The 13,384-nt window shown below is 32.0% G+C and overlaps 1 protein-coding gene across 1 annotated transcript; it reads left to right on the top strand.

Annotated features, from left to right (window-relative positions):
* Positions 1-855: 855 nt before the first annotated feature.
* LOC119668995 (galactokinase-like) lies at positions 856-11,547 on the top strand. The gene is made up of 2 exons (XM_038078720.1): positions 856-971; positions 11,098-11,547. Exon 2 carries the CDS (start codon positions 11,098-11,100, stop codon positions 11,392-11,394), a length of 297 nt encoding a protein of 98 aa, XP_037934648.1. The 5' UTR covers positions 856-971; the 3' UTR covers positions 11,395-11,547.
* The last annotated feature ends 1,837 nt before the right edge of the window (positions 11,548-13,384 follow it).

Raw genomic sequence — 13,384 nt, forward strand, 5'->3', positions numbered from 1 at the left:
TTTCTGATATGTGTAGTAACAATTTTTTGCATGTTGAGTATAATTTGTACCGATTAATATATAGTGAAGAATAATATAGATGTTATTTCATCCTTGAACACATGCCACACATTCATTGGGTTGATTTGCATCCGATTTGGATTCTTAAGAAACTAAATTGAAATCAACAATACCAAGTTATTACTGAATAAGTCAGTATCGCAAGCTATTAATTGATATTTGTCAACAATAGTTTATCCTGTATGGGTTATTATTTTACTTTAAAATCTGAAAGCAAATAGCTTATATTCAAGCAGTGAATTAAAGTTCCATTAAGTTACTACGTTGTATATTAGGAACAAAATTCTAAATAAATCCAATATTTCAGAGAAGGTTCCAATTTTAAACATTTTATATATTTTGCATTGCTTTTTTTCAAGCAAGACAAACGCCAATTGCACATTTGTAAAAGCCTTTGAAAACATTTCTTTAAAGATTTTCTAGTCTGAGAACTTTTACGATAATTAACGTATAATTAGGAAAGAAAAAACCGTAGCCGGAAATCATTAGGTGTGAAGTTGCAATTTGTATGCAACCTTACACATATCAACACATTAATGCCACTGAAAGTAGCAATTATGGCACATTAGCGCTAAGTAACACCACTCATACCACCTCGCAACTTATTTCCACTAACTGCAAACATGCAAACTAAAAACAAATTAAAAATGCGAAATTATTGCAGAAGAAAGTGGATGAAAGTACGGTGAAAGCACTGCGAACGTACGTCACATGTGCTCATTAAAATTAATTTTCTATTTAATACTTTCAACTTACCGAAAACATACTCAAATATACTCTCTACTTTCTATTTTGCAGTTTTGGAAAGGAGTGGTGAGGAAGAATTGCTGAAAAGAGCACGACACGTCATTACGGAAATCAAGCGTACGCAAGACGCGGCTGCGGCATTGAGGGAGCACAATTTTAAAAAGGCAAGTCCTTGCGAAGAAATTTTTTCACTAACCATGTTTTGCCTATTGCAAAATATAAATCTGGGCACATAGTTGCGTTAATTACGTCTTTCACACATAAAGAAAATATACGAAGTAAAGTATCTCACCCAACTTGCGGGGAACGTTGCATTGGCAACACCTAAGCAAATAACTCAACACGACACGAGCTGTGAACTCAACTATGTGAATGTAAACAAAATATGCAAGAAATTGTATAAATTTCGCTGTGTGGTCCAGGATAATACTGATGACTAAGCAGGAGAAGAACTGCAAAAGCCATTAGAAGTGGGATCAAGTCACGTTGTTCCGCATACAATGCTCGTGTAAACAAATATGTTGCAAGCTATCAAGTACTTCACTCGGTGCAGCGGCAAGTGCGACACCAAGCAGTGAATGTAGGAATCCGATATTAATCTGGCCGTTAGAGCCTGAGTATCGTGTAATTAAAATACGTGCGAAAGTCGCGCAACTCCCAACCATTTCGGGTGTAATTCCAAACACACGGGCATTGTGCGGGTATTTGCCCTGTGAAACGCCTCATACTGTGCTGCACTTGTTGTGCTTCAGTTCGGGTTTACTTCCGTTTGGCAACAAAAACTTAATCCAAAATTTGTTCATAGGTGGCACTTATGGAACTTGTTACTTTAGGTTTTGGTGTTCAAATAGAGTGGGCGCAGCAATGTTATTAACTTTGCTGATTTTTTATTAAAATTCTGTACTTGACAGCAAATATTTTTTATTCCAAAAGTCTCCATTTTCAAAGGTAGTTTATTTTTCGAAAAAAAGGTTGATTGAATACAATCAAAATATATTGTATTATATTCGATTATTGAATAATAATAATATATATTGCCCATAGTTAAAAAGTTAGAAAAAAGTTGGTAATATCATTGTGTAAAAGAGTATGTTATACTTATAAGTGAATAGTTTTTTTTTAAATTTAAGAAATGTCAATTAATTCTAAACTAAGCTCGTCAATCAAATCTAAACAGAAGGATTGCAGAACTATCATAGTTATGGTGACTGGTAACAGTATACTAGAGGCACATGCAGGCTGCTGAGAGCGAATGAGACTTTGGAACATCGGTTAAGTTTGTGTTTTACTTTGTCACATATAAGCTTAAAAGCTTGAAATCTCCACAATTTAATAAATTTTATGATTTGAATTATAACCTCAAATGCTTCTTAAATTCTCAAAAAATGTTGAAATCTATTATAAATCTATGCACAGGTTTAGCAACATCTCATCCAGCTACACAAGTAAATCTAAATACAATAAGTTGGGAATGAAGTAGACTTTTGACCATATTCTAAGTTTCCATTGTCTTGGAGTATCCACAATTTGAATAACATAGTTTAGCATATATTTCTGGAATATAACTTTAAGTACTTCTTAAGATTAATATAATAAATATTACAAATTTGTGTAGAAATGTATTTATCCGTCATTATCCGGTATCGGTACGGAACAATTGATAGGTATTAAATATCGTAATAACTATTTTTAATATATTTTAATACCTACTTTTAGGTATTAAAAATAGGTATTAAATATCGCTGAGTAATGTTTTTGCATAATACTGATATTGCTATATTTATATATCAAATAAATAGCTACTTATAAGACCAATAACAATATTATTGCAAACTATGCATATATGATTTTTAATAAGGATTTACAATGTACTTAGAGACGAGTTTCGGATGACCTTCGGAGGGAGTTTTCGAAGGTCTTCATCCCCTAGTTGGTATGTACCTAAAATTTTGCTTCTTCTGTGGTCTAGTGCATCACAGTTGGTGATCAGATGTTCCATAGACTCCTCCTCATCACAGCAGAATCTGCAAATATTAGTGTCTGATAAACCTATTTTATGTAGGTATTTATTACATGCGGCGTGGCCTGTTAGTGCACCAGTGAGTGACTTTAGATTCTTCTTGCTTAGGTTGAGAGCGGTGTTTGCTCTTTTGGCATCAAAATTTAAGAATTTTTTAGAATGATATAGGCCGTCTATTCCATTCCAGTATTCAGTGATACTTTTTGGATCCATTTTTTTGTCTCCTGTTTTATGTTCGTTTTATTGAAGCCAAGAAGGAGGTTGGACCAATGAATGATCCTTCTGCCCTTTTTTTGACATAAAGGTCACCAGTTTCGTTGCCTTCGTGTCTTTCATGTCCGGGTTCTCAAACCACAGACACCTGGTTCTGGGTTGCCAGTTGAGTGTATTGTTACACTCTGTAAAAACTTTAGATATGAATGTGTCGCTTTTTAGAGCTTTGAGAACTGGTTGGCTGTCTGCGAGTATATTAATTTTAACTCTCTTAACTTAGAGAGGTTAGTTGTATCGTGTACATGAGATGCACAGCAGAGCTGATGCGATTCTCCTATTCTTTACAATAACAATATCGATTACTTATAGTACAATGTAACGAGCACAGTCTACCTTTTTTAATTCTAATGTTTAAAATAAAATTTAGCCATTGGGAGTATAGTTCTTGTAATATGTTTTTGCAACTTGTAGTTTTAACACTGTCAAAAGAAGAGTATCTAAGAGATACTTTGCTGGCTGGCAATACGTGTAACTGTCAATAATTAAAACTCTTTGAAACATAGTGGCGATAAGAAGTTCTATACTCTCCAATAAGAATAATTAATCCGTTAAGAAAAAGTTTTAACTTAAATTATGAATTATCAAATTTATAGAACGATAAAAATGTAACTCAAAAATGTCAATTTTGAAGCATTTTTAGTTCAATGAGAGCTTAAATTACTTCTCTTTTATTTTAATAATTTTGTATTGTTGCACAAATATACTTCTTAACGTTTCTTACAAAACACACAACTAATATTTGAGTTAATATAATTTTTCTATGCGAATATTTTTTTTTATTAGAGAGAATAATGCGATTGATAAGACATCGGTTTATTCTTAGAGAAAACTTTTTTAAAATTTCCGAATACTTTTCGAGACTATAATATTTTAATCATTTTGAGATTCTGAGATTCGTAAATATAACGAATCTATTAGATGAATATATCATTCACTTTTTCATAAACTTTACAGTTGTCAGTAATTCTAATATTTTTCACGGGGTATTTAGCAACAATATGTTTTGTTAAAAAACCAGTTCTGAGAATTGAGCCAAATGAGTTCGTAGATATTTTATAAATTTTTTTTAGTAAAGTAAAAGGCTTGTGTATATATATCTATACTCGTGTAGTTATATATGTAAATACAATTGGTTTATTTGTCTGTATTTTAGTGTTTTTTTATTAAAACTTTTTTTAAAGTCTATTGTATTATGAGAAAACAAGTAATAAAAAGTCTTTTAAAACATATTCCACATTACAATAGCTAATACTGTAATTTTTTTATTACTTCTTAATATTTAAATATATATCGATTATAGGTATGTAGTTTTGAAACAAGAACTTTTCTTAGTATTTTCCTTAAGTTTTAATTAATTTTATGCTATCTTAAAAGGTTTCAGAGATACAGGTATTAAAAATGATAATTTTTAATATGCGGTCAAACTTCCATAACTCGAAATCCTATAACTCGAATTTTCTATAACTTGAACCAAAAACAGTGCACCAAGGTTTTAGAGAGCAAATTTCATACGATTTTGCTTCCATAACTCAAACTTCCATAACTCGAATCTCTTTCCCTATAACTCGAACAAAAATTGTTCCGTGCTGATAAGAGTATGGGAAAGTGCATTCTATAAGTTGAATCTTTGTTTTAAGTATAAATGCATTTTGCTGTTAGGGGAAGTCCCTTTTTCCAAACCAAATGTTTAATTTTTTTCTTTCTTATGTTGCTCCTTTGTGCAAATTCCAGTCGCCGGCAGTGTGGTTTAAAGTAAATAAAATAACTTCCAATGCTACTCTTAACGATTATATTGAGCTTGACAATGAAATTTGTACATCAAGCCTTCCTACAGATGACGATATTATTGAGCACTATAGCTCTAAATTTATGTATCCAATTCTAAGTGTAACGGAAAGTGATGATAAGGGTTCCGTGGATGTAACTGTTCATCAGCCTTCCAAAAATGAAGTAGAAGACTCATTCAATATCCTGAATTTATATTTGCAACGAATGATACTACAACTGATGATCACTATAAGCGTATGAATAAAGTGGAATCTCTTTTAACTGAAAAAAAGAAAAAAAATTAAACTCCTAAACCCTAAATTCTGAATATATTACTTCATCATAATTTCTGTGCTTTATTTGATTTCAAATAAATAAATATCTAAAAATGTAATTCTAGTTTCTTTCAAAAATAAAAAAAAAAAAAATTCTCTAACTCGAAGTCTTCATAAGTTGAACCTCTTCATCGAAGTTGGACTTCGAGTTATGGAGGTTTGACTGTAGTTTGTCAATTGCGTTAATTAATATTTTGTTAATTATGTTAATCAATATTTTGTTAATAATTTATTAATTATTATTATAGTTGAATATTTAATTTAATATAATATTAAAATATAACAAAATTGCTCACTATTCTACTTCATTTTTTGGGATCCTATTCAACCTGCGACAAATGGGTTTTGGTTACCTTCGAGTTGATTATGAACGCTCGATTTAAAACTGAAAGGAGTGCAGTTGCAGTTGCAGTTGCTAAAATGATTCACGCCTGACTGCCGATGGCTTTTGAAAAATATGCCCAAATTATCCGCATTAGAGTGCAACATGAAAGCCAAAATCTCATTAGCATGAATTGCAGATTTTTGTTTTATTTCAGTGGATTTTTGTTTAATTTTTCTATTTTCCTTCTGTTTTAATTTCTTTTGAGTGTGTTAATTTTACAAAGAGCATAAAAAAGTGGAACCGCTGGCGCTAATTTCCATCAAAGTCCTTATGCGCTGCTCTAATGGCAACCATCATGAACGCGATTTCATGTAATCGACATGCATAATTTCGCGTAATTCGCTTAATTTGCAAAATTCGCTTTCTAGAAAAAAAAAACAAAAAAAAAAAGAAAAAATGAGAAATTTTCTATTTGAAAAGGGCAAAATTTTTCGTTAGCTGCAAACCTAATTTATGCCATGTTCTCAAAGGCAGCCGAAGTTGAAACGCCAATTTGCTAGTTGGTTTTTTGCATATTTGAGTCCTGCTGCACTAAATTTTTATATATTGTGTATATCCTTAATACGGCATTCTTTACAATTTTTGATTAATTTAATATTTAATGTTAACCTCATGGCAAATGCGCATATGCTGTGCTCCTGTGGCGCATAAATTCAAATGCAAATATTCCAATTTTTTTCAGCCGAATTGCATGAAAGGCGCTCCGGCATGTGAACGTGTATGTGTGCGTATCTGTGTGCTATGGTAACCATCCAATTCCACTGCAATCAGCGAATTTGATTTGCGTCGTATTGTATATATGCGTTAAACTTACATGCACACTTACTGACGCAAACTATGCTAATTCACACATATGCAAATTGATAGTTTTGGAATGGAAATACACTGCCTGCCGAAAATATTGCGACCCCTATAGACTCTTGGCCACACATGTGCTGTTAGAATAGGCTCCTAGGAATGTACATTCTTACGAAGGAGGCAATTTTTATTGAAACAAGGCTTAAAGACCTGCTCTAAGCCCAGAAAGGGGCCCAATAGACCTGATGGTCGCAGTGCCACATCATCTAACAATAATAATAATAATAGACTTTCATATATTCATTCTTTGGTTTAGAGTTGTTGAAATCATGATTACTAATAGTCTTTAGATATTATTCTCGTTTTAGATAATTAAATTAAAATCTAACTTGTTTCCGTTTTATTGAATGAAATGTGCAAAATGATTGGGACCCCTATAGACTTTCGGTCACACATGTCTTGTTAGAATGCCGTGTGCTAATACACATACGAAATAGGCTCCAAGGAATGTATATTCTTACGGAAGAGGCAATACCACTGTGTAAAGTAGGTTCCATACTACTATTAACGGAACAGGGCTAAAAGACCTACTCTAAGCCCAGGACGGGGCACAATAGACCTGATGGGCGCAGTGCCATATCCCCTAACAATAATAATAATAATAGACTTTCATTCTTTGGTTTAGAGTTGTTAAAATCATGATTATGAATAATCTTTACATATTATTCTCGTTTTAAATAATTAAATTTAAATATAATTTATTTCCGTTTTATTGAATGAAATGTGCAAATTGATTGATTATTGAACTGAGAATTATTAAAACTTAATATTTCTGTGCAACTTTGGACAACACAGTACATGTCAGCACTCAGAAAAGTTTCTAGTGTCCTGTCCACATACCTTTGTAAGATAGTATATTTACACATTGCAGGCATGCATATATGTTATGTATGTATTCATGTCTATGCCATTCCTATGTGAATTCGAAAGCATACTCGTATTTATGTAGGCACGAATCTTTTGAATTTTTTGTTAGGATACGTCGACAATGCACGCCCGCGTTAAATAATCTTTTGGCGCTTACAAATCCACGGAAGCTTCTCTCTTTCACCACATTCAACTATGCACGCTATGTGACTCAATGTAGCGAAAATTTTCACTAATGATACGTTAGTGTCGCTCTTACAATATTTCATTTTTATGCGGGCTCTATGACCATACGTGTGTGCCCTTGTCTGTGCATGGAACGCTTGCACACAGTCCTAGGAAGGCTTTAGATACGAGTACATTGCAAATAGAATAGGATGTATTCTACACATTACGAGTAAATATTTTTTGTATTTCCTCATCACATTCACGACTGATTTTTTCGGGAAGCGGGTCAAAATCTGTGAGTTCTGCACTAATTTTTGTAGAAGTTAGTTTGAGTGGAGGTTTTATTCATTTTTGCACAATGTAATGTATATTTATCTATGCCCGTATCAGTAGAAATATTTTACGAAATCATTTTAATAGGATTTTTTATACAAAATATATGGTACGTGGATAATTTTATGTAAATCTAATTATATTGCGGCGCAAGATACGATATATATAAAATATATCATATTTCGGTTTAATGTATTAAATTTTTATTAGGAATTTTAATTATGCATTATATATGACATTATGGGATTAATATAATTTTTTTATTTGAAATCTTTTATATTATTAACATATTTATTATAATTATTCATTGGTTGCAATACACTGTCTAATATCCAATGAGTTATAAGTAGCCATGTTGAAATAACTATGTTTCGGCGAACACGGCACACATGCTTCAGCGTCATCTTACGGTGACGTAATCAGGCTGCACCGGACAACGCACAGTGTGGCACAATTAAAATCAGATCATTAAAATTCAGTGCTTTATAAACCAGTACAAATATTAAAATGAAATTTTTTTTCCTAGGTTTTACTGAGTGAGAAGGCGCATTGGTCCCACCAGACATAAAGCATAGCTATCTTGTCGAAGAGATTCGATCTTAATTCTGAAAGATTGAAAGATTGAAAGCCACGATTTTTGTGACTTCAGATTCATGGAATAAATCCATTTGTTTACATACATCACAGTTCGATATATAAATGAATTTCTTTCGTGGTGTTGAAGGATCATTTTACAGTTGATTCTGCGATTTTCTATTTGAAATTAATTCAAACCGTTTGGGACCTATTTTCTTAGTTGATTGAACTTCCCCATTGCTCGTTAACATCTGCTGATTGTTTTTTGTGACACATTTAATGGTTTTGCCGATGTTGTTGAGTTTGCAATTCTTACAATTGGTCGTCTTCGGACTTTACCAATTTTAAATTGTCCAAACAGTATGTCCAGTTCTAAGCTAGTGTGTTCTACTAGCGAACGATGACTTTTAGCTATCTTTTATTTCGATTAAATAAGAAAAGATATGCGTGCCGCATGCGTTCTTTTTCTGGAACAGAAGCCGACTAAAGAATAAAGGAAAGACGCTAGTTTTTGGTGGACTCAATTACGTTGCGTATTTTTCGTTGGTTAAACCGAAAAAAAACATATGCATACACCTGGTATATTAAACCTTCAGTTTTCTATTAAAAAAATGATTTTAAGTATTTATAGTGAAAGTAGAATTTAGTAAGAGTTTTAGGTAACTAATATACATTCTTATTACATTAGGCGTCTTCTTTTGTAAGCAAATCACAAAAGAACAACCGCTGATTTTAAAAATAACTTATGAAACAACAACACTGCTCGCTTATTTAGTCCAACCTTTTTGAAACCGCTTAACTAAGAAGCAGCTCAAATCGCATGGTTGCCAAGACTAAAAACTCGTCTTTTGTGAACGATTTTTGGAAGTACATATGAAATTTCCAGTTCACTGTTAACGAATGATTTCATTAATTCTTCGTATTTCGTGTTATCTTTGTTCGTAACAAATACCTTATTTTTTTTATTTATTAATTTACTGTTAAAAGGCATGAAAACTCATATTTTAATCATTATGTAAAAAGAAAAATGTTTTTACCAATAATTGCAAAGAATTATTATTCATTTTTGAAATTTTAACTTTAAATTTTATTACGTGTTTGGCATATGTAAGCTTAACAAAATTTCCGTTTTTTCCAGAGTTGGCATCGAAAGTAGTGCTTATTTTATTTGTTCTTTTGAGACATGCTTATAAAAGAAAAGGCCTATTCAAAGAAATGTTAAATAATTCCGAAGAATAATAAAATGTGAACAATATCATGTTTGATTAAAAAGTATAACATATCTAAAGATATAAATATCGAAGGAACACTTTCATAAAGTTTAAATTTCCTTTTTATATTTGAGAAGCAATTTAATTCTTTAAGAAGTTATTATTATAAAATTAAATTAAATATTCCTTAAATATTAATTTGGAATATAATTTATTTTAGTTATGGATGCAATAACTCAGTTACTTCGCTTACATTTCATTTGGTCAGATAAAAGCATTTATGTGTAAGTTCGTGGACTTATTGTTTGTATTCTTGCAATTAAAGTTTAACAATGTCTTTATAATTGTATTGGGCATAAGCCAGGACTTTTACTTGATTTTATGCAACTTGGCCTTAATAAGATTAATACCTAAACTAATGCTGTATTAACTTTCTAAGCCTATATCCTTAGCAAATGCAACTGAACACGGACAAGCATTAAAAGGATAATGAAACAAAGATACCAAAGTGTTTACAGGCAAAGTATAAATTTCAATATAAATGAATTCCCAATGCCTAATAATGTATAAAGTGGACGACATTCGGTATTTACACATAAGCCAGCCACTTTACTCACACATACAAGCGCATATACTCGGATAAACGGCAGCTAATTTCCGTTTCGGAGTCACGGTCCTTGCTTTACTTTAATTTCGTTTCAATTTTCTGCAAAGTCGTCATACGTTTTGCACAATTCACAGGATACTAAAACACAAAAAGCATAAAGGATACACACAAATACACAAAAGAAAAAAAGAAAATAAACACAATGCGAAATTATACAAAAGTATGTGTGGAAAAGGACATGCATGACATAATCTTTCATTCTTTGCTGTAAAGTGTGTTGCGTGCTTTTCATAAATTCCCCACAGTTGTTGATGGTTCATGTGGACATTGTTGTTGTAGCCACTGCTTCTTAATGCAGTTGTTGTACGCCGTGCGGTGGGGAATAATACTTGGCATTTCTTTGCTTATTGACCAATGCAAAGATTTATGCGGTTAAATACGAGGAGCCCAACTGTGCGCTTAGTGGCACACATGAAGTTCAATGCTGAATTAGCGCAGCGAAGTGCAAAGTATGAGTACTGCTCGCTTCGACGGCGACGGCGACGGCGACGGCGAAGGCACACAGTGTGCCATTGTTTTCTTGAGTAATTTATGCCTTAATTAAAATAAGGAAAACTTAATAGTGTCTAATTAGAAATTATAATAATATTGAATTATAAAATACATACTGTGTTCGAGTGCCTCTTTGTGTTTGCGTGTCCTCGCTACATGCAATTAAACACTGAACACACCCTGTTTTGACAGCACAATTTAATTTTCTGTTGCCACTTTATTTTTCATTTTTATTGCGTATTTTTTTTATTGACGTATGTGGCCATTTTATATTCGCACAATTTTTTCTTCTTCTTATTTCGTATTTTCATTGTTTTGTTGTTTCCTTAACCAAACAGATGGGCAAACTAATGAAAGAGTCTCATACATCATTACGTGACGACTTCCAAGTATCCTGCATTGAACTGGATGTGCTGGTGAATGCGGCCATTAATTGTTCTGGTGTTTTGGGATCACGTATGACTGGCGGTGGCTTCGGCGGTTGCACTGTGACTTTGCTGCAGCGCTCCGTTGTTGACAGTGTAATGGCGACGATGCGTGAGAATTTCATCAGAAAATTCAATAAGGACGCAGCTCAACGTATTGAATTCTATATTTGTACGCCAAGCGAGGGTGCGAGACGTGTGAGTTTGTAGTAACGAATTCCACCAACAACAACAACAACAACTCACTGGCAATCAAGCGACCACAATCACAATAATACAAATTGTAAAAAATAAATTAAAAAAAATAAAACAAATTTTATAATAAATAAATAAACAAGAAGAAAATTGCATTGCAATCACAGAGACATTTCCTTTGTTTATATGAATCTTAAATTCATAATTTTCTTAAAAAAAAAATTGTAGAGCTTTAATTTTCAGAAAATTTCCGATTAAGTAAGTTATTTATTTAGCCGTTTCCGATTGAGAAATACTTGGTAATTAGTGCATATAAAGATAATAATAGTTTTTTCTAAATTCATGTAAGTTGTTTTTAACTAATTTACAGTATTAGTTAAAATATTTGAGACTTTTTTCAGGTATTTTTCAAAATGACATTGGTAAGCATTTAAGTTAGTATAGTAAGTAATGCCTCGGAGATTGTTTTTTCACTGGCTTGGATGAGATAACGAAAGTAAACTTATCGGATCTGCTCAACTTCATCTGGAAAACCAAATGGTTTAACAAGGATTATAAAGGTTAGCAATTCGCCTATCCCGGCAAAATTTTTTGGGGGCATCACTATGGGCAATATATGCCTCCGAGTGGAAGTGCTTACAATTGGCAGCACGCGCCTTCCGAACCTAACCTAACCTAGTATAGTAAGTATTAAAAAAGAATTTTTGAATATACTTTCCCATGATTTCCATAACTGAAAACTCATTATAAATTGGTGTGAAAAAACAGTGTCTAAGTTTATATAATTTTACATTTCAAGTATTTGACATCGCTTCAATAATTTCAAAACAGTTTTTAATAACTACTCTCTATGAATAAATGCTTCTCGGGACGACGACAGCCCACACGTTCTTTAAGCAGAATACAACTGACCATCTCGTTTAAAACATAGGTCCATAACAGTCAAAATATATGAACCGGTGAAAAATAAGCATTACAAACATAATATAAGTTAAATAATAAAGTTATAATCCCTTTTTGCAAGCTCTGCCAGTTCAATGTTCCCACAAAACTCTGTTATGTTGCCCATAAGTTCTTATCTGAAAGGATCTTTCAAGTCAAGTCGTTTTCTGATTGCCTCGAGATCACTCTAAAGATTTTTATGCTCATCTGTAAAGCTAAAGCTTGTTAAGCTTTAATAGTACTTGTAGGTTTTCTAGAGAGGGGAATGAAAATACATGTGGAGTGTTTTTGACGCTGTTGTGTGTGATCATCGTATATTGAATGAAAAAAAGCCTTTGTGTAATACTAAAATTTATTGTAAAGATTGGAGCAAATTTCTTTGTCAAAGCACAAAATCTTTCAACTTAATAGTAATAAAATAGTTATAGTTATACTCATTAAGTTATAGATGGATGCATATATTTAGCGGACGATCAATGTACAGGATCAGCACTTTTATGTTAAAACAAGATTTGTTTGAAAATAGATTTGAGTACATTAATTTTTAAGAAAGGAACTCGGTTAACTATTAATAACTGACTTTTTCTTTTACAGGTACACGCAACAAACTTATTTATTAAATACTAAAAAAATAAATAATCTGTATAACCGCACAACAAAAAAATAAATATATTTACATATCGAGTCTCCATGTACGGTTGTTTATACCTGTGATTATTTTTGTATAATAGCAGGTTTATAGGAAAGAGGATTTCTTTAATTTGAATTTTGGAAGAATATATAAAAGATCAAGGATGTAGATCGCTTATAGTTCTTAGTACGGATTTTGGAACAATTCAGTGGTTTGCTCTGGTTTGTATGTTAAGTCAACCTTAAAGTATGCTGTAATGTATCTTTAAGATAATTCCAATTAAAATTATATATTATATAAAGAAACAGATTAAGAGAAGTTGAAATTATTATATTATGGTCGTCTGTCATTCAAAACATAAAATAATTTAATTATTGAGTGAATTTATTTTTATGTACTTATAAATATAATTTAGGTTTCTCTAAAAACGTA

The sequence above is a fragment of the Teleopsis dalmanni genome, chromosome 1 (genome assembly GCF_002237135.1).
Source record: "Teleopsis dalmanni isolate 2A chromosome 1, ASM223713v2, whole genome shotgun sequence".
Taxonomy (NCBI): Eukaryota; Metazoa; Arthropoda; class Insecta; order Diptera; family Diopsidae; genus Teleopsis; species Teleopsis dalmanni.

Bases quoted from the DNA above. Each gene is read 5' to 3' on its own strand.
- LOC119668995 (XM_038078720.1), top strand. From the start codon at position 11,098: ATGGGCAAACTAATGAAAGAGTCTCATACATCATTACGTGACGACTTC.